The sequence below is a fragment of the Xenopus laevis genome, chromosome 8S (assembly GCF_017654675.1).
Source record: "Xenopus laevis strain J_2021 chromosome 8S, Xenopus_laevis_v10.1, whole genome shotgun sequence".
Lineage (NCBI taxonomy): Eukaryota > Metazoa > Chordata > Amphibia > Anura > Pipidae > Xenopus > Xenopus laevis.
Window position 1 is genome coordinate 74046379 of NC_054386.1, and position 22856 is coordinate 74069234.

Genomic DNA, 22856 nt, shown 5'->3' on the forward strand with positions numbered 1-22856 from the left:
CAGAATTTATGATCGCTAATTCCTTGGTCAATAGCAGACAGCATTCACTTTAATAGACTGTGAATAGCATGTTATTTGTGAATTCTTTAGTAAAAAAGTTACTTTAGTCTTTGATTTTGTTCATATTATTGCTAGACACGAAGGCGAATATTCCCATGTTCATGTGCTCTATAAAGGTGAGTTTTCTTATAAGACCTCGAAAGCTTTATCTTGTTTCTACAGTAACCTTGCACTTGAATGCTATGGTGTAAAATAATGTATAAGAGAGAAAGCTTCTCTGTTTAGAGCAGGTTCTAGATTTCGAATACAGTCAGGGTTGTCTTTGGTAAATCATTTAATACCCCTGCTCCTTGTTTTACCCAACATCAAATAAGTAGTAACTGAATCATTGTTCCCTGTCATCTTATTGAGTTATTGTGTGAACCACAAAATCAAAAATATAAGGCAAGAGCTCCTAGCCCCACAGTGCCTGCATGAATACCTTTGAAGTACAAAATTTATTTTTAAAAAGTACATTATTTATTGACAACTACTAGAAATGATTAGGAGAGCAGTAATCCCCAAAGTAATTAATAGGAGAGGTCTTCCATTCCGCTATATATTTATTGCACTAGGTTACACAGCTCATTTCTTTCATGTGAGTGTGTGAATGGGTAGTTACGTGAAAAAACACTGTGTTCTTCAACAGGATTTTTTTTAGTTAACACAACATAAAAAGAGATTGATTACATTTTATTTCTCCTTTTAGGTTTTTGTGGACTCAGCCATGACTGCTTATCATTAGTCTGCTACTGGAACATATATTTACTTCTTTGGAAGGAATTTTTGGTTTTTATTCATACTGCATTGTAAGGGCGTAACTACAGAGGAAGCAGACCCTGCAGCTGCAGGGGGCCCAGGAGGTATAGGGGGCCCCATGAAGCCCTACTTAATGAGCAATTTCCCTATAAAGTATATTGGTAAAGCAGGACAGCATATTTTGGGGACCCTAAAATAAATTTGCTGTGGGACCCAGTAACATCTAGTTACTACTCTGATTCATTGTATTTCAGTTAATAAGATTATGTCCCTGTAGCTAGTAACACTAACACATGTTTACAATACAATCCCAGTGCAATAGATACCAGTTTTTTTATCCATTCATGTGGCTGATTATTTGGTTCAGGTCAATAAACAGATCACACAGAAACCCCGGGCAGAACCCTAGGGATCCCATGTCCATGATTTTCCAGCTTTCTGATCAATATCCAACTCAAGCTCAGTCACCTCTTGAAGAGGTAGATCATTGTTTTGACCCCCATACAAGGGCTAATAAGCAAGGGAGAAGGGTGAAAATTCCACGAATCTGATAGAAAGCTTTCCATATACTGTAATTATACATGAATATAAAGCAATTGATCTGTATGGGACACAGCTCCATATATTGCATTCTAATTGTGCTTTAGGGTGCAACAATAAAAGGGAAAATGCAAAAATCACGGCACTTTGTACCCTGTTTTTTTATACTTTGCACCTTCCCCATTTTTCATAAATGAGATCCATAGTATATTTCTGGTTCTTGCTATCACCTTCCACTACAATAAGTGCAATTAATTATCATCATGTGAGAAGCAGCAGGGGACTTTGTTTCAGATTGTGGTTTAATATAATGGGTAGTGTGGCTATATTGTATGTACATTTGCTCAGAATAATAGCAGTCTGACATCACTAACCCGATCAATCACTGTTTTTGGTAGAAATTATATTTCTACATGGCAAAACAATTTACTAGTAGGTGTAGTAGAGTAACCAACAAACCCAACAGTCATGACATCCATGCCACTGTGTAATTGGCATGTTCAAAATAATAGCAATGTGGAGTTTAATTAGGTCATTCATTCTATTAAATAACAGGTGTCGAAGGCAGTGCATGCTGGTTATAGTGCATTTCTCCCTGAAATGGGTTGCTCCAGACATTGTTCAGAAGAACAGTGTACTTTGATTAAAAAGTTGATAGGAGAGGGGAAAACATATACAGACGTGCAGAAAAGAAAGGCTACTCAATTAAAATCTCAAATGCTTTAAAATGGAAACCAAAACCAGAAAGACCTGTAAGAAAACAGAAAATTACCATTCAAATGGATAGAAGAATAGCTAAAATGGCAAAGACAATACTTAGCTCCCGGACCAGTATGCGGACAGTAGTCATACAGGTTTCTAAAGTTTGTGTATTCTCCCCAAAATGAGTTTCCTTATATTTATGAATATTATATAGAACTACTCACAATAATTAGCTCCAGGAAGATCAAAGAAAGTCTTATGTTACCTGTGAGTACTTTTACAATTAGAATACATGTGAAGCCAAGCTATCTGCAAGAAGCCCCTGAAAAAAAGTCCCATTGTTGAATAAAAAACATAAGCTGAAGAGGTTACAACACATTGATTGGCCTAAAGAAAAATGGAGCAACATTTTGTGGACTGATGAAAGCAAGATTGTTCTTTTTGGGTCTAGGGGCTGCAGACAGTTTGCCAGACAACCCCCAAACACTGAATTCAAGTCACAGTACACTGTAAAGAGAGTGAAGCATGGTGCCACAAGCATCATGATACGGGGATGTTTTTCATGCTATGGCATTGGGCCTACTTATCACATACCAGGGATAATGAATCATTTTCAATACATCAAAATACTTTAAGAGATCATGTTGCCTTATGCCGAACAGGAAATGCCCTTCAAATGGGTGTTTCAATAAGACAACTACCCCAGAAACACATCTTGGTTCCAGACCAACAAGATTGATTTTATGGAGAGGCCTGCCCAATCCCTGGACCTCAATCCAATATAAAACTTGTGGGGTGAAATGTTGTTTCTGAGGCAAAACCAAGAAATGCAGAAGAATTGTGGAATGTTACAGCTGCAAGAAGTTGGGTGACTCCGTACAACACAGATGTACAGCAGTTCTCAGAAACACTGCTCATACAACACTGCCCTGGTAAGGCCTCATCTGGAGTATGCAGTTCAGTTTTGGACTCCAGTCCTTAAGAGGGATATAAATGAGCTGGAGAGAGTGCAGAGACTAAGTGCAACTAAATTGGTTAGAGGGACGGAAGACAAATTATGAGGGTAGACTGTCAAGGTTGGGGTTGTTTTCTCTGGAAAAAAGGCGCTTGCGAGGGGACATGATTACACTTTACAAGTACATTAGAGGACATTATAGACAAATGGCAGGGGACCCTTTTACCCATAAAGTGGATCACCGTACCAGAGGCCTCCCCTTTAGACTAGAAGAAAAGAACTTTCATTTGAAGCAACGTAGAGGGTTCTTCACAGTCAGGACAGTGAGGTTGTGGAATGCACAGTGATGTTGTGATGGCTGATTCAGTTAATGCCTTTAAGAATGGCTTGGATGATTTTTTGGACAGACATAATATTAAAGGCTATTGTGATACTAAACTCTATAGTTAATATAGGTATGGGTATATAGAATTTTAATTAAAAGTAGGGAGGGGTGTGTGTACGGATGCTGGGTTTTCATTTGGAGGGGTTGAACTTGATGGACTTTGTCTTTTTTCAACCCAATTTAACTATGTAACTATGTAACTAAATATTAGTTCAGTGATTCAAAGGAAAGCAAAATCTTGAAACATTTTTCAGTTTATACAGTGAATGTCTGAGTTTGTAAAGAAGACACTGCTATTTTCTTTTACAACCTAATATTCACTTTTCTTCACTCTCTGTAAAGGAATAACACAAATGTGATAATTGTTTCTTCATGTTTTGATTTGGAATAGAATGTGCAATGTTCCCAATGTATTTGCATGTATTGAAATAAAAGCTGTTATAAGGATTTGAGGTTTATTCACTTTTTTAAACGCTCTGCTATTATTCTGTATGTAACTCATGAGCTGTACAGGTAAATACTATACAATTACATGTAGTATAGCTATTGCCCTATGTACAATTAGGTCATTACATTTTAAAAAGTCAAAAACAGATTTGTGGTGATACAGAATCATATTTTGTATAAGTTTTTAGTTGTTATAGTGACCTTACATTATCTTCCATGATAACACTGACTTGATGTTTCTCCTCTTTCCTAGCAGCTTTAAAAAGAAGAATGAATCTACATTGTAACCCCATTCACTGGCTGAAATGAAAGAAGGAATTAAAACCTGTCCATCACATACAGTGCATTTTAACCTACCAGCAGTTCTTTGAAGAACAAAATGTCAAGTGCCCCCAGTAATGTCATAAGTATTCTATAAGTAACGATTGGCCTAGTAAGATTTTTCTTGTTTGTACTTGTGATTGGGGAGTCATTTATGGACCAGATACCTGTCAAGCACCGTACTATTATTTCCTTGTTATTGGATCCTGAGGGAAGGGATGAATTCTTTACTCAGAATCAGTGTCTAAAAACTTACAAGCAGAAAACAGCTATCCAACTTTTCCTTAACTGTAATAACTTGAGAAGTGCAAAAAAAGTTAATAAGATGTTAAAATTGTATCCCTGTTTTAGTCAGTTTCGGTTGAGGCTTTGGATTAGTGAAGGGGGAATTTGTGGCGTTTTGCTTCGCTGAGAAATTTGCGAATTTCCTGAGAAATTTGCGAAACGGTGAAAAATTTGCAGTTTTTGATGCCGGTGTCCATTTTTTTGACACCGGTGTCAGTTTTTTTGAAGCCAGTGCAAATTCGCTGGTGAAAATGCGCCGGCGTCCAAAAAAAAGGACGCCGGCATCCTTTTTTTTGACGCCGGTGAATTTTAGCTGCGGTTTTGCAAATTTATTCGGTGGCGAATTGCGGGATTTTGCCGTGAATTCGCACCTGGCAAATAAATTCGCCCATCACTACTTTGGATTCTTTATTATGGTGTATTTGCAAAGCAACTTAATATGACAATGCTATACTACACATAAGTATTAAATCTATGGCTACTATCCCATGTTGGGAACAGATGTCATTCAGGTTTCTAAAGTTTGTGTATTAGTTTCCTTATATTTATGAATATTATATAGAACTACTCATTATAGACAATACTTAACACAGCTTTACACCTCAAATCTCTTTCACACAATGGCATAACTATAGAAGAAGCAGACCCTGTGATCACATTGGGGCCCGGGGGGTCTGCTTCCTCTGTAGTTAAGAAAATTCCCTCTCCCCAGTCACTCTCCTACCTCAGCACATGAGCACGGGACATGACAGGGATGCAACAGAAATAGAGCCGGGCCAAGCCAGCCGGGCACCCTAGGCAACCCAGTCAGTTTTGTGGCTCCCCCTCCTACTGAGCACACACTCGCGCGCACTACCTACAGGAGTAGGGGGCAATGTAAAACAAGTGGGAGTAAGGTCATGGGCTAGGGGTAGGCTACAAAAGAGGTATGTGCCTGCCCCCTCCTCACCACAAACCTGTGGTTTGTAAAAGGTATTTACATAGACTATGGGGTATATTTACTAAAGGGCTAAGTGACTAATGCAAGCAGCTTTTTTGTCAGTGTTGCCACCCGCAGGGACATCACCAATTCACTAACAGGTGCAGGCGCCACTTCACTAGCGAACGGGATCGTCGCTAGCGTTCATTCGCATTCTACCGCCAGTCGACTTTTCCCTCTGTCGAACGATCGTTACTCCGCAAATTCACTAAAGTGCGGATTTTACCTCTTTCGCCAGAGTTGCCTTCACCACCTCAGACCAAGTGCTAAAAAGAAGCTACATCTTCCTCAATCTTCTGCCACTTACATCATATCCTGTGTGCCGAAAATGCATTAAAGTTCCAAAAACACTGGCAACTTTTCCTTTTTTGAAGTGGAATTGCCTGCAAAAGTCCTGACTTAAACTTTTTTTGGGTAGTTAATTTGCATTGCAAACACTTTACTGTTGACATATTTATTTAACCATCCTTTTCATGTATTATGGTGTGTAATGTTCAGTTTGTTTTGTTGTTGTATTTATTTTTGCTGATTGTTGCTAAACAGTAGTATTATACTATTTGTAAGATGATTTTCAGTGAGAATAAAGATTTGTCTGTATTATTTTTTACAGGACTTTGTAAAACCTGAGTGTTCTTACCCTTCTACGGAAAAGTACTTTACAACATATATACACAATATGCATCTTGGTCGCCTTTTGTTAAAACACCATTATCTACAGTACAATCCAACTTGCTTACTTGCTTCCTGAAATCATGTATGCTGTGTTACAAAAGAAAGTAATCTAAAGAGTGCCTGGGGGAAGCCATTTGAAAAAAAAAACACATTTGCATAGGAGGGGGTTGTTTTTCAGCCCTCCAGTCCTATTCTACTGAACTACAACTCCCAGAATTCCATTTTAGTCAAATATTATTTAGCCTACAAGTGATTATTTCTATGTACCAAGAGTTTTCCCTTTATATTATTCTAAATATTCTGCCTCTTGAGTAATTCTTCCAGAAAACCACATGGGTATCTTTTTTAGGTGGAAATTACTAGTCTAAGGCTACTTGCACAGCTTCTCATTACCACTGATAATACAAGGCATGTACCTGGTGTGCCATAGTCCTTTTAGTTTTTTCTTATATACAGGTCTTGTATTGCACTTGTACACTGTGTTATGTTCAAAAGTATTTAATTTACCATACTTGTATATGTATGGTATCTATTATCCAAAATGGTTGGGACCTAGGGCTTTCTGGATACAGAGCTTTTGTGTCATTTGGATCACCATACCTTAAGGCTACTAAAAACATTTAAACATGTAAGTCTTAAAACCACTTCGACCAAACTCCCATCCACATTTATATTTAACAATAAATTACCTAGAAAAATTCTGGTGCGGCAAAAGATTTAATAAATGCTTGAAAAAAATCTGGTTTTTTTCCACATTCTTGTACGAAACCCACAGCAGATCATGATATCTTCCAAATGTAAAAGGGACATCTGCCATTGACTTCTACATGACCTCGGCAGGTTTGAGATGGAGTACTTTTTTTGTTCAGACTTCTAGCAACATCAGGGTTTAATAAATTACAAAAAGTTTTTTTCGTCTGAGTGTTTCCCCTTTAAAACTCTGACCAGGAAAAATAGGACTTTAATAAACAACCTTCTTATTGAGCATAGTGCATAGTGCTATCTAGTAAATTCTGTTTCTTTGTGTTCTTCAGGAAGCTCTGAAATGTGCTGAACTATGGGGCAGATTTATAAAGGGTCGAATTTAGAGTTCATGGGAGTTTGTAAAAAAAATGACCTATCGGAATTTATTAAAAATAGTCAAATTTGAATTCTTAAAGGGCCTGTACATGATACATTTTGGAAAGTCCGAATTTTTGTGATCGGAGGTTTAAAGGGGAACACACCATTTTTTGTGGGGAAAAAACACGTTTTTTTTTTTTAGATTTATTAAACCCGAGACTGCTTAAAGTATGAATCAGAAAATACTCCATCTCAAACCAGCAGAGGTCATGTAGAAGTCAATGATAGATGTCCCTTTTACAGTTGGAAGATATCATGATCTGCGCTGGGCTTCCTACGATAATCTGGATAATTTGTGTTTTTTGGGTGATAATTCAAAAAAAAAAAAAAAGTTTTCAGGTGTCGGATCTTTTCATGATTTTATGAAGTCTTTTTACCCACCCGATTTTTTGAGTTAATTTATTGATATATAACGTAAAATTGTGGGTGGGAGTTTGGTTGAAGGATTTTAGTAAATAACCCCCTTAAATTCCCTGTAGCTCATGACCATCCAGTGGCACAGTGCTATGTCCAGTGCTTCTAATTTGGTATATGTTTACTTTGTTTTTTATGTATAGGATAGCATCATCATGCATAATATATTGGCAGTGCCAAATGCCATAGCCAGATAAAGAAATTACATTATTTTTCTAGAAGGCATGTCTTTCTACCACTTCTTTAAAGTACCTTTCCATCATTTAGACAACATGGAAGAAACCCCTTGGGGCTATTTACTAAACTCCGAATGCAAAAATCACAAAAAATTTGTGATTTTTATTTTATAAAATCGGGCTTTTAAAAAAAATCACACATTTATCAGAATTTATTAAACCCCGAGGATGGAAAAGTCTGTTTCTGAAAATCCAGCATCTCGGACGTGTCGAGGTTGCATATAAGTCAATGGGAGAAGTCGGATGTGTGCCGGGTTTATGGCAATACCTCAAAGTTTTCCGGCAAAATTCGGAGTTTTGAGGTGAAAAATCCAAAAAAAATCCTGAAAATCGGACGAAATTGTGAAAATCTGATTTTTTACGTTTGTTTTCGCATTTTTTTCCTGCAAACAAAACTTTCAGAAAAGTTTATTAATAAATAAGCCCAAAAAAGCCATCCGGAGTTTTTTTCATAAAATATTGAGATAAATTCGGACTTTGATAAATAACCCCCCAAGAGTTCACCTACTAAAGGTCGAAGTACTTTGGGCAGATGGGATTAATTTCAGGCCAGTGCCAGGTGTGACATGTGCTGAGCCACAATGCAAACAGTGTGACCTGGTCAGAGGGAAGAATTATTCCCTGTATGCAGTGCAATTAAAACAAAAACATGTATACAGTAGATACTGTGGTTGCAGTAACTTTTATTTTTACATTCAAATCATATATATATATATCACTATATGTATATATATATATATATATCACTATATATATATATATATATATATATATATATATATATATATATATATATATATATATATATATATCACTATATATATATATATATATATATACGAAATCCAAAGGTGCACTCCGTTAACACAGTTAAGTCTCCTGACAAAGATCCCTGTGAGGGATCGAAACGTTGAGTGGAATAAAGCACAACTTATCTACACTGAAAACAACCTGTGAGTGTCGCTCTTTTTCGCAAATATATATATATATATATATATATATATATATATACCACTTCCTGAGAACGGCTCACGTTCAAGAGCCAAAACGTTGAATAAACACATACGTTTTTTTTACCTATGAGTGCGGTCTGTTTTTTGTTTGATATATATATATATATATATATATATATATATATATATATATATATATATGTGTGTGTATAAACTGCATTAATGTTTATAAATACACCCTGTTACAGCCAGGTTGCTAGATGCAGATATCACATTCAGAAGGTACAGCTTTTGACTGCTGTGTGATATTGAATGGAGACTTGCAGTAACGCTTTGCCAGCTGTATGTCACTTGTAATTATTGCAGCTAGTAATTTCCTCCCTTGGATGCCTTTTCTTCCATTGTCTTCTAATTGGAGATTGGAAGATCCTCTTACGGAGAGCTGCATGCTATGCAATGTAACAGTTCCTGCACACAATGGTATCAGGATACAGCATCGGCCACCTGACTGCCTGCTGTTCATTAGGACTCAGGGGATGTCTAAAGGAGTGGTTGGGTGATGCTGCCAGTGATCTCACTGCCTCAAGCTCATCTTTCATTAAGGAGGAGTCCTTGCTCTTCAGCTTCTCCAATCCAAAAGCAGCGAGGAGGGGTCACTGCCACTGATACTGTGATAAGAAGTCAGACAATAACAACACACCAAAAAGAGCAAAGCTTAACCAAATTCCAACCTGCTCATGCTCTAGCAACACGGGTCTCCGCAAAAATGATGTCTATGAACAGTAAGCAGGCTTTCAGCATGCATCCTATCCTACATGAACACAAATATACTCCACTTCACACCAGCTCAGAAGCCATTCGGAGAGCCTGTCTTCCTGCCCCACAGGTAAGCCTCAGATTGTTATCTATATATGCTTTATGAAGCCGCACTATGTTTAAAATAATGAGGCTATTCATCTGATACCCTCAACCCCTAAATCCTGTCCATTGCAATATTAATATTTTACACTAGCAACTGAATGGGTACATTTAAATGAGAATCCACTGTGGAATTAAATATAATTTCAGTGCATAGTAAAAAATACACGTTGCTCCTTTTGTGAATATTTTTTGGAGAGCATATTTCAAAAAAACGTTCACTTGTGCAACATGAATGCTGTGCCTACATATTATTCATAGAGTAATATTTTCAATGATGTTACATGTATTAGACACTTTTAGGTGTAGTATAAATGTAAAAATATATTTTTTGGAAGAAAACAAAGAAATGCCAAATATATAGTGTTTTAAATGTGTTTGCACTCTTTTAAAAATTATTTTTATTAGCACTGTGCAAAAGTTCAAAGCTTCATTGCATTTTATTTATTTTTCAGCTTCAAAGTAATATCTTTGCTGGTTTTGATGAGACTTTGCTTAGAGGAGCTGAAGCTCTGGCTGCCGTGGATATTTTATCACAGAAAACAAATCCTTACAAACCAGATGCCACATACCACACAATGAGCAGTGTATCCTGCACTCCAACCTCTTCATCAATGCATCTACATCACCCTTCTGTTTTAACAACCCACCACTCACATCACCATCATCACCACCACCAGCCTTCACAAGGCTTAGACAGCGATCTATTAGACCATCTAAATCCAGCTCTTACCTTAGGGGGTGTCCCAGGACCAGATGTTGGATCAACACCCTCCCATCCACATGCCCATATGTCAGCCATTAACCACATGGCCCACCACACGCAATCCATGAACTTAGCTCATAACCATGCATTGGCATCTCATGCAACAATGTCATGTTCTGAAAGTGAAACAGACCCCAGAGAACTTGAATCATTTGCTGAGAGGTTCAAACAAAGGAGAATCAAACTTGGGGTAACACAGGCTGATGTGGGGTCTGCCTTGGCCAATTTGAAGATTCCAGGTGTCGGTTGCCTCAGCCAAAGCACAATTTGCAGATTTGAATCCCTTACATTATCTCATAATAACATGGTGGCTCTGAAACCTATTTTAGAAGCTTGGCTAGAGGAAGCAGAGAGAGCACAAAGGGAGAAAATGGCCAAACCTGAAATCTTTTCTGGGGGAGACAAGAAACGTAAACGTACGTCTATTGCAGCTCCAGAAAAAAGATCTCTAGAAGCCTATTTTGCTGTTCAGCCAAGACCTTCTTCAGAGAAGATTGCAGCTATTGCAGAAAAACTTGACTTGAAAAAGAATGTAGTTAGAGTCTGGTTTTGTAATCAAAGACAAAAACAAAAGCGGATGAAGTTTTCTGCAACATACTGAAAAACAAAGCACTGTTTTGAACTATGAAACCGATCTCATTCTAAGGGAATTTAAATACACTGCGATACAGTGTGTGTATCATTTCATCCTTCAGTTTTGTCTTCATGCTTTGGCAAATAAATGAATTCATAAGGGACTGTCACTGGAACACCTGTAAAGTTGTACTGGTGAGTGGAAAGTTTGGGATTCTGTCTTTGGTTTGACTGAGTCTTTGACTCATATTACCTTTGCTTTATTAAATAAAAATCTAAAGGCCATGGAAATGAATGAAAGTCCAGCTAACAAAACTTGAAATATCTAATCTCTCAGTTTGACCTTCCCTTTTATATTTATTGTTGTAAATAATATTCTGTGATGATATTGCACCTATGGTTAAAAGTTTTAAGTTATTATTAATATAATTTGCTGTACAGCACACAAAACCTTGAATTTAATTTAAATAAAATGAAATCCACCTAAAATCAGCCTTGTCACTGCATGGTTTACTTCACTTTTCCATCTTACAAATTCCATCACATTCGCAATAAATGTTCTGTTTCTACCTCATCAGCAGCTAGAAAGCACATCTGGAAACGAATCTTTATAGATAAGAAAAGCAAGATGAAATAGTCATATCCCTGCAATTTCACTGCAAAGATGCTTTGACAATCAAATCAGCTTTTTTTCATATTTATTCCTGTGTTTTCCCTTGAAATACATGTGACAATACATTTGGGGACTAATTATTGTCTGCGGTGATGAAGCACAGTATCCCTATTCATGCGTGTGAGCGTTATTTTTATTCTGATGAAAAGTGACGACACAGATGAGAGTTTTATTTTTTAAAGTTCGAAAGTTTAACTTAAACATTACGGATGACATAATGATATTTAAAGTTAATTATTTTGGAAATATTTAACACTGCACTTTTTTGGCAAGACACATATTGCTTGGCATATAATAGAGACATTTCCCTCTGTTTCTTTTTTTATGAATATTTACTTTTCTATGTGTGTAATGAATGACATTCTGTGTCTGTGTATGCTACAGAATTTCAAATAAACCATGCACGATTTACCTCATTTTTTTCTCCGTACTGTTGTTTTCAAAGTATATTTATATACAGGCTATATGCATTTCGATTTTTTATATCTGTCTTATAATAATGAAACATTACATTTTAGAATACTATTATATTTTGAATGGCAAATAGTAAATGATTAGTAACTGATCACAAAAAGATGTCATTTTTCTGAAATTTAGCAATTTGCTAAATATTACAAAATAAAAAAAAATACATCATTACACTTTTAAGCATAAAATATGAATTATCAGTCTTGAAGGGTATATTTTATTTAAGTATTTTATATATGGGTTGAGTTGAGACATTATTTGTTAATAATGTTGTTATCCAAAATATTTTAGCTATGACAACCAAACTTTTATTCAAGGAAATAATGAAATATAATTTTATATTTATTGTTCTTTTTTTAAACAATTTGCAGATTATTTTATGTGTGTATATATATATATATATATATATATATATATATATATATATATATATATATATATATATATATATATATATATATATATATATATATATATACTGTATGTATAGATAGATAGATAGATAGATAGATAGATAGATAGATAGATAGATAGATATAGATATTCTGTAAGGAAAATGTATTATAATGTCTAAGCAGTAATATTGTAATTTAATAGTTTTCGTACAAGGCTTATCCTAACTAAGACATGGGATTGTGTTAAGCAACATCTAGCAAAAGCACTTTTATTACAGCAAGAATTAAAATCTCATGTAATCAATGTATGCACACATTTTTCGTTTTAAACTCTCGTGGTGCCACCATCTGTAATTGCAGAACAATCTTAATAGCATCATTGACCATTAAAAATTTCTGAGAGATTTTGGGTTTATATTTATCAGAAAGAGAGGGTAGAGGAGATGTGTATGCAAGATTCTGTAATCTGTTACTGCAGAATTATTTTACATAGAATAGTTCTAGAAAATAATGTTCTTCTACCTTTAATAAAAATATCCAAACAAAAAGTCTACTACTTAAATAATAGCAATTAATGTACGTTTTTGGGGGGGTATTGATGGTATTAATAAAACCCATTGATTAACAGATCGAAAAATACATAGCTTTGTAATATTACCATGTTGTATCTGTTGCAAATAACACAACTGTATTTTTATCAAATTAGGATTTTTGGTTAATTCAGGGGAAAGCTGCTAACTTCCCTTACAAATTATAGCTCCTCTTCATTTACCCCAGCGTTCTCATCTGATTTAACAAATTTAGAAATACTTGTCATTTGAAGCTTATGTACTTTAAAGATGCATACAAGGTATGTTGAAAACTATTTATATGTATAATTAATCACAGCTATTTAATCGCAAATGGCAATGGCACAGATAAATAAGGTATAAAGTATAATGTCAAAGATAAATTATCAAAAAAATTACAGTTATGGTTCAATGTGTTCTATTTTTATTTCTTTAAATAATAATAGAAATTTAATAAAACTAATTTTAGTAAAATGTAATAAAACATTCTAACATATGCTAATGCTTTAATAAATATTTCCCTTTGCTTGGTTATACATATTTATTTTTAATGCTTTATTACCTTCTAAATATCTAAAATGCTTCAAATGTAGTATGTAAAGCTTTATGAATTGCTTATAGCAAAGTAAATGCACATGTGTGTGTTTTGCATTCACTCCACAAACACATTTATTTAAAAACACAAATTTCACTTTAACTAAATGTATGAATAAATCCGGTGGTTTGTTCTCCATTAGATGGTTTTTATGTATCTGACTCCCAGGGTTAAATATCATATTTGCTAAACTCTACACCACTGCAAAATGTCAAATGCTACTTTTAAATATTTCAAACCAGTTTCATTCCAAAATGAATTCAAGTGCATTGACTAAAATAAGCATTAAAGAAAAAAATCAAAGAAATATTTCATTAACATACAAACGAAATGTCAATAAGTGCTTTAATCTAAGTGCATGAAAAGGATGCTTTTGCACCAAGGATCAAATATCAGAAAGGTTTTCCCCCAAGTATTCTCTTAGCCAGAATGGATATGAAACACTTTATAGTTGAGACCAAAAGATAAGTTGTAATAAATGTCAGTGCTACAGATCAGAAAATGAATAGCTTTTATTGCATTTCCTTCCTTCAATAAAAATATGTTCCTGGCACTTTTGGTTGCCCTGTTAATAACAGAGGATAACAAAAATGAGTTGTAGATATAATTGTTTGGTATAAAGAAGTGCCAATAAATGTACAATACCTGCTGCCAGTTTTGGATGATTTGAGGCAGTGACACATATATCACAGTGTATAGACATCTTAAAGGGAAAATGGTCAGTGAAAAAAATAGGAACAGAAGAAACCAGTTTCATTTTCTCCTTTAAAGTGTAGCTGTAAATTGCAGATTTTCTTCTGATGGAATGAATGTTTGATAAAATGGATAATAAAGATGTAATATTATCACTGAGAACATGAATACCTCTGATAAAACTTTTTTTTGTAGGGATTATTGATTAAAAATACACAGTGCTGCGCAATATGTTGGCGCTATATAAATACTTGTTAATAAAATATATATACAGTATGTATCTGTGCATCCGCTATGTAAAGTTGATTGTTAAGTATTATACTGCATTGTGTAATCTGGAATCTGCATTAGAACTAAAAGAAGACCTCACTTACCCCATTTTATAAGAGATGTGACATATTTTCATCAATAATTAACTTGGGAGCTCTTGCAGACATTAGTAGGATTCATGGAGTGACGTATACAGGTTTTAAAGAATAAAACATTAACAGCTGTCTACAACATATATCTAAATAAAAACATATTCATTATTTTGCATACAGGTACAGGTACTGGATAGCAGCTAGTCCTTTACCCTATTAAACTTTTTATTTTACTGCAGAAATATCATCTGCCTATTGGGACACATACTACAAGCTAAACTGAACTAAAACAATGTGCTCACAAAATAAACATTTAACTGACATATGTAATGAGATTATATCCTTCTCTATGTGTATTTACCAAGGCAGGAATCCAGAATAAAATCCCTGCTCTAATGAATAATGAATGTAAGATACAAACATATTGATTCTGTTGTAGTCTGCAGAGCAGTAAGAGTTATCTCATTGTACAATTTATTACTATATTACAACTGTTGAAATATGATAAATGTGACAAAATAGAGATGTGACTATTAAAATGTACATAAATCTTTATCACAAATGCTGCTTTGCTCTTAAACACATTGATTTAATTCTGAAATCTTTGTGCTATTTCCCAAAAAGGTAATACATATTTATTAACACTCAATCTATTAAGCAAATTCATTGTTAAAATTTTCATCTTTCTAATTATGAATTCAGCAGTCATTAATTCTCTCATTTATTTGTGAGAACACACACACATATTATTAGTGCTAATAAGAACAAAGTGATTATTATGTCTCTTTGATTATAAGCTAAACATCACATCTGTAACTATATTTGAATATATCCATTGATGACTTTAGGGTAAGGTCACACTGGGAGATTCGGGGAGATTTAGTCTCCCGGCGACTAATCGCCTCTTCTATTGGGTGACTAATCTCCCAGAACTGCTTCCCCCTGTCTTCCGCCTGCTAGAATGAAAAATCACCTGCGGCATGGCACTTTCGTTTTCCGAAGTCTCCTCGTGAGGCAACTCACGAGGTGTTACTTGGTGGTTTGCAACTAACAATAGGTGATGGAAATCCCTGAACAAGTGATATTTTGATAGGTAGCAAAAAAAAATATTTTTTCTAAGACAAAAGTAAGTAAAAAAAATGAATAAAGCTGCATTGATTGAAGTATGAGCTTCCAGTTTTAAACACTATTAATTGTTTCTTCTATATGGAGATTGCAACATTATTTTGCCACTGAAACAATTAGTTGAGTTTTGTCAAGTGAAAGAGACACTTAGAAATCAATGGAGTGCTCTGAGAATGGTTTAAGTTTGCAGTAAACTTTGCAGAAATATCTCTAACTCTCATTAATGTATCTACAGTGTCTTTCAATCCACTCGTCTCATCACTCAGTATGGTTTTAGACTCACTCAGATTCACAATTTGGCATTTTGCCTGGGACCACATTAATCCCTCTCAGTGGGTATTAGACAGAGAATATATTTTATTGTGTACACTTTCCCATTGAATGAGAGACTTGTTTTTAATCATGTTAGCATCTCTTAGGTCCTTGTGATGGCTGCCCTTTTAAATTATGTAGGACTGTTATTGTAGGAGTGGTTGCACAGAGGGTGTAGGGCATCCCAGAACTTCACAGAAACTTTTTAAGAGGTTCATCAGGACCATGGACAGAAACAGTTCTGTTCAAAGACAAAGGTCTTAATGTGAATTAAATGAGATACAAAAATATGAATAGATAGATATATGACTGCCCATGAGCTATTATGCAAACTGGAATTACAAATGCACTTCTGATAAAGAAGAAATAGTAATTTCCATACATCTTGATTTTCTATAATCATTATGTATTTGCTTATATGGTGTGTTTTGTATGGAATGTATATTCATTACTTGGGCCACATGTTCTTCGTCAGAACAAATGGTGTTAAAAAGGCTGTGATAAACTGTTGATAATAGATGGCATGGAATGTTTAAAATTGGAGAATAAAGTGGTTAGACCAAGGAAGAAAACAGCAGGCACTAACAGATCCCACAGATAGTCAAAGTAAAGGAACTGCAGACTGTATTTTAGGCAAATGTACACTGTTGATGTACTATTTGTCTGAAATAAAGTCTGCAGTTTACCTTGTCTGTCTGTGGGATCAGTGAGTGCCTGCTGTTTATTTTCTGTGGTCTGATGCCTCCATCTTGAGCTGTTGGTCTGAGGCATGTTGTAAACCTAGACCCCACGTGTAAACTGGTGAGATTCTCTACTTGTATGGCTAGACTCCAAGAAATTCTTTATTATATCTAAAATAAAATGGTTATATTGAACAGGATAGAGTGGCCACGGATGTATGTAATAAAACAGCTAGCATCAAATGGTGAGAATGAGTGGGATAACATGGTTAGAATGCATGAGCTAGTATGATTCCATTGAAGAATGGGGGATAGAATGTCAAGGAAATCTAGAGGCCCATTTATCTAAGTCAGAATATTTTCTGAAAAATACTCATACCAAATCCGCTCAGGTTTTTTCCCCTTATTTATCAATACATTTTCCCGAAAATTTCCTGGGCGGAAAAAAACGAAATAATCATGAAAAAAAGGAATCTTATGAATTTTTCAGATTTTCCACCAGAAAACTCGAATTTTTGGCCAAAAACCACAAAATGCTTTGGATTATTGCACTTAACCCAGCGCAGATCGGATATCTTCGGGACTTCTTCCATTGACTTATATGCAACCTCTGCAGTTCTGAGATGCCGGATTTTCGGACCCTGACTTTTTCCATCCTTGGGGTATGATAAATCTGGGAAATTTTTTTTTTCCACTAAAGTTCGGATTCTAAAATAAAATTTTTTTTGGGGTTTTTGACATTCGGAGCTTAATAAATAACCCCCATAGTGTCAAGAATGACTGGGGAAAAATATATGAATGTGTGGGACAGGGAAAGTACTAATGTGTTTGTAACAGGCAGTTAAAATATATAGGATACAATATTTGAGAAATAAAATGAAAAGAATGATGAGAAGATGTGAAATAGAGAAGTTAAAATGGGTGGGAGAGAATACAATATATTAAAACAGTGATTGGGAATTTAATAGTCAATAGTTAAAGTCAGTAACGGGAAAAATATTTGCAATGTGGAAAGTTCTGCTTCTGTGCGTACAAATTTTCCTTTGTATGAATTCAATATAGCTTTTGTGAACCCAGAAACTTTTTAGCGACCACTTCCAACAGTGGAAAAAGGTTTGTGAATGTTGCAGTTTGCGCCAGTGTGCAGTGAATGTAATAAAACTTCTTACTGAAAAAGTTGTTTTGTTTGCTCCAAAAGATTACGACACTTTCAAGCACTTCTTAAAAGTGGGCAATGCTCAATTAAAATGTGCAACAGTTTAAGCAGAGCCGGAACTAAGGGTAGGCAGAAGAGGCACCTGCCTAGGGCGCAAAGATGTGGGGGCGCTGGGCAGGTACCTACTCAAACGTTTTCTGCCTACCTGACAGTTCACACAGCTTCCTCCCCTGCTGCTCTAGCACCCATTCTCTAGCCTCTCCTCCCCTCTTGCACTTCCCCCTCCTTCCGTCACTCCCTCCCGTGCCCTTCCCCTTGGTAACATGCCTGGTTATGCAGCGCATGCGCTCATGCACATGTGTACAGTTGCGAGCGCGCACTTTTCAGCGCGTCTGCGTGAAGAGTTCCGATCGCACGCACGTGCGCGCACACGGGGGACTGCCTAGGGTGCTCTGTCAGCACGGCCTGGCCCTGAGTTTAAGGAAGAATATGACATTGCAAAATGCGAATTTTAATTCTTATATGTGCAAATTGTTTTGCACTTTGCAACTTTTATTACATTGCCCCCAGGAGATCAGATACACACACAAAATTAATTTGTTTCTGAATAATCCTCGGGAAAGTGTATATATTATCAGTGTCGATATTGATCAAACGTACGGGATCGCTGAATACTATGGACAATGAAAGATACCAATTTTGATTCAATAGGCCAGCTTGGTTTGAAATATTCCTGAAAAGATGGATTCATTCTTTGATAAAAAATAAAATTTGCTCCTTTTTACTTGCAAAATCCAAGGTTCCTGATTTTCCAGTTGGTATTATATAATTATCACAAGGAACATTTAACAGTTGGAACATGGAACAGTTATCCTTTTATCCTGCTATTATAAAATACATTAATATTTCCTATTCATACCTAATTACAGATACAAATGTTGGTGTTTGTGTGAATCTGTAAGCCACCTGTTTTGAAAGCAGAATGAACATATACAGTACCGTTCATACAGTTTGTGTGAACAAATTTACATCCATCATTCATTAGCCATGCATCAGCACACAAGAACATCTACATAAAGACACACATATTTAAATACATAGTTACAGTATATACATATAATTAATGGGTTATTCTTCTTTGTTCTCTTATTTAATTCCCTATTTATTTTATTTATTTATTTAATTTTTTTTTTTTTGCATAGAGCGGAAAGCACATTTTCATAAATAGACCTTGGCCAAGTGCTTGGTATGAAATTTTAATGAAGTCTGGATGCTGAGTGCAGCCTGGGGGGCCTTTGAGAATAATTTCAGCGCAACATTAGCAGGGCCCTTTTCTCTCTCTCTCTCTCTCTCTCTCTCTCTCTCTCTCTCTCTCTCTCTCTCTCTCTCTCTTTCTCTCTCTCTCTCTCTCTCTCTCTCTCCCTTTCTTTCCATTGTAGGCACATCAGACAATCATGCGTTTTCAGCCCCCTTCATTTTTGCAGCTCTGGTCCCCCCCAAGAAGATTATAGGGAAAGAAGGGACCAAACTTCATGTGACCGATGTTCCATAAAAGCGAACAAGAATGAGTCTTTCCAAGTCATGAAAAAATAACAGGTGCCACATCTCACACCCCTAGTATTAAAAGTTTTAAATGCAGGCAATGCAATATTTATCACCTGAGATAATAAAAAGGCAAGTCGGTATTTTCCCTTCACAAATTCAAAGGGCTTGAGCAAATGCAAGGGTGGAGTTGAAGTCTTATGAAGAGTATTTTACGCTGCTTCTATTTTGCCCCCCTTAATATCAATAAGAACATATTTGTTGGACGAATCCAGGTAAGATATTTTATTCTTACAAAGAACTGATAATAAACATTTTAAATGTTATTCAGAATACATAATAGAGTTGAGATGTATTTTCATATTGCAAATGTAACCAATTTTCAGTTGATTTTATTAGAGTAACTTGTAGAATCCCTACTTTTGTGATAACTAAAGATATCAACATACTGAGCAACTATGGAAACACTAGAGACATAAGAAAAGAGTAACAATTAGTAATACTAACATCATTAAACATTCAATTGCCTTTGCAATGTCAGTAGCGTGATCACTTATCAACCTTTGATCACTTTTGAATCTTAGACAAATTAGCCCTCTGGAGCTGTGTCTTTGCATAGGAAATAATGAATATGTACTGCTATTAAATAATACACATGAGATCTGTACACAGAAAAAGTCAAAACAGAATTGCTTGTTAGAAAAGGTTCTCTGTCCTCCTTGAAACAATGGCATAATGTTAACATTATTATACGGTAGTGCTCAGTTAGCTATATAATGTCTTTTTAAAAGTTATTTTCCCTTTCCCCGGGCAAAGGAGACCTGCTTAACCTGCTTAACTATGCTGTTAGTGTAAAATGTTAATAATGGTTAAATATTCATTATAAAATTACATATGGAACATTTTAGCTCATAATGAATATTTTAAAATTTGTAATATTATTTAACACGAATAAAAAAAATGAGCTACAGTTGGAAAATGTGTTGTTTCACAGATTAAAAGTCATTGTTAAATCAAACCCTTTACACAGTACTGTTTTTTAAATGTTCCTTTTTCTATCCTATAAGTACATGTAGCTACAGGTGCCTCATTTCCACAACACAGAAGCTTTGTTTTGTTGGTGTTTTTTCTCTTTTGTGAAAGGGGAGTTGAGGGCAAAGCATTTGTCCCAGATGTAGCTTTGTATACATTTATTTGTAATTATAGTTTTCTGTAGCTCTGCATTTATACCTTTTTATCTGATAAAACCTACACTTTTTCCTTTTCTTTTTTTATTTGCTGTACCTCTTTTCCTAACCATTGAGTTTTATGTTGTCCTATTGCTTTGGTGTTTAAGGTCAGAAGACATTCTGAACTCCATAGTACAGTGACTCCTTGTAATAATCCAACAAACGAGATTATAAGAGCCTGGAATCTAACACAAAAATCAGTAGCATAGACTGTAAAAAGGATTTTTTTTAACCTTGGGATTTTCTGAAAAATTTCCAGGGAAATAAAATATCATGTGACTTTTACTAGTTAATAATTGGATTCATTTTATTTTTCAGCATTTTTCTTGTGGTCTTGCTGGTAGTTTATGAAGTAGTTATTGAAAAAAAATATATTATTTTGCATTGTGCCTCTTTCAAACATGTGGATATAAAAAAAAAATCTTTCTTTGCAGCACACATCCTAAATTTATTCATTTGAATTGCAGTTCTTTCAGGCCTGTGTATGGAAAAATACATAGGGGCAGATTTATCAAGGGTCAATTGAAAATTTGAATTTTTAATTTCAAATTCTGAGTTTATTTTAGTGTAATTCTACTAGGGAATAGTCCGAATTCAATTCAAATGTAAAAAAAAATCGAAATTTGAATTTTGAAATTTATCATGTACTGTCTCTTTAAGAATTCAAATTAGACTATTTGCCATCTAAAACCTGCCGAATTGGTGTTTTAGCCTATGGGGGACCTCCTATAATCAATTTGGAGTCATTTGGTGGACTTTTGAAAAAAAAAATTTTTTTTTTCATTTTTTTTTTAAAAAACTTGAATCGAATTTGATCAAAGATTTTTAATAAATTTTGATTCAAACTCAAATTTATGGGAACGCGAAAACTGGATCCTTGATAAATCTGCCCCTTAATTTGCTTGTTTTTTTTCTCACCTGTCCCTTCCTGCATTCTGTCTATTTTGTCCACTAAGGGGCATATTTATCAAGTTTCGAATTTCAAATTGAAAAAACTTTGAAATTCGAATTCAAAAAGACCAACCGTCATTAAGTCGAAGTTTTTTTTTGGTTGAATAGGTCAGTTTTCGATCTAATAGGTCCGAATTGGACGAATTGAAGGAATAGCACATTCAATCGTATTCAATTCAAAGTTTTTCCCAAATAAACCTTTGATTTCTCACTTGAAGTCCACCAATTGACTCCAAATAGCTTCTAGGAGGTCCCCCATAGGCTAAAACAGCAATTCGGCAGGTTTTAGATGGTGAATGATCGAAGCCAAATTTTTAAAGAGACAGTACATGATAAATTTCGAACCAAATTTGGACTATTCCCTAGTCGAAGTACACAAAAAAATAGCTTGAAATTCGATTTTTTTCATTCGAAAATTCACCTCGACCTTTGATAAATCTGCCCCTAAATGTAGATAATACATGTACATGGAAAGGGGGTACAACACTCTACAGATTAAATTATAGTTATATATTATATTATACACAGCATTTCTTGAATATTATAATAGATGCAGTCATATGATTTTCTACAAGCAAAAATAACTTCCTGAGTACCTTTTATAATTCGCAAATCTAGTACAGGTATGGGATCCGTTATCCAGAAACCTGTTATCCAGAAAGTTCCTGATTAATTACAGAAAGGAAGTCTCCAATAGACTCCATTTTATCCAAATAATCCAAATTTACTATGGGAAATGGCATTTGGGCATAGAGTACGATGGTTCTTTCCCCATACCTCCCAATAATACTCCCTAATACTAAGGGGGTTATTTATCAAGGTCCGAATTTATCTCAATATCGGCTGCTACAAACTCTGATCTCACCCGCTTGGGTTTTTAACACTTATTTATTATTACATTTTCCCAAAAATTACCTTTGCGGGAAAAGCTCCAATTTTCACGATTTTTTCGTGAGTTTTCACCCGAAAGCTCAGAAAACATTGTGAAATTGCCTGAAAACCCCGACACAACCAAAAATCAATGGGACTGTTCCCATCAT

The 22856-nt window shown here is 35.1% G+C and overlaps 1 protein-coding gene and 1 long non-coding RNA gene across 2 annotated transcripts in view; both read left to right on the forward strand.

Annotated features, from left to right (window-relative positions):
- The first annotated feature begins 9575 nt into the window (after positions 1-9575).
- Positions 9576-11094, forward strand: pou4f4.S (POU class 4 homeobox 4 S homeolog). The gene is made up of 2 exons (NM_001085731.1): positions 9576-9695; positions 10183-11094. The coding sequence occupies exons 1-2, from the start codon at positions 9576-9578 to the stop codon at positions 11092-11094; spliced, it is 1032 nt and encodes a 343-aa protein (NP_001079200.1).
- Positions 11095-19555: 8461 nt separating this feature from the next.
- Positions 19556-22856, forward strand: part of LOC121397725 — a 28511-nt gene continuing 25210 nt past the window's right edge. The window contains exon 1 of the long non-coding RNA XR_005963869.1: positions 19556-19911. This is a non-coding gene — a long non-coding RNA (uncharacterized LOC121397725). The remainder of the gene's footprint in view (positions 19912-22856) is intronic.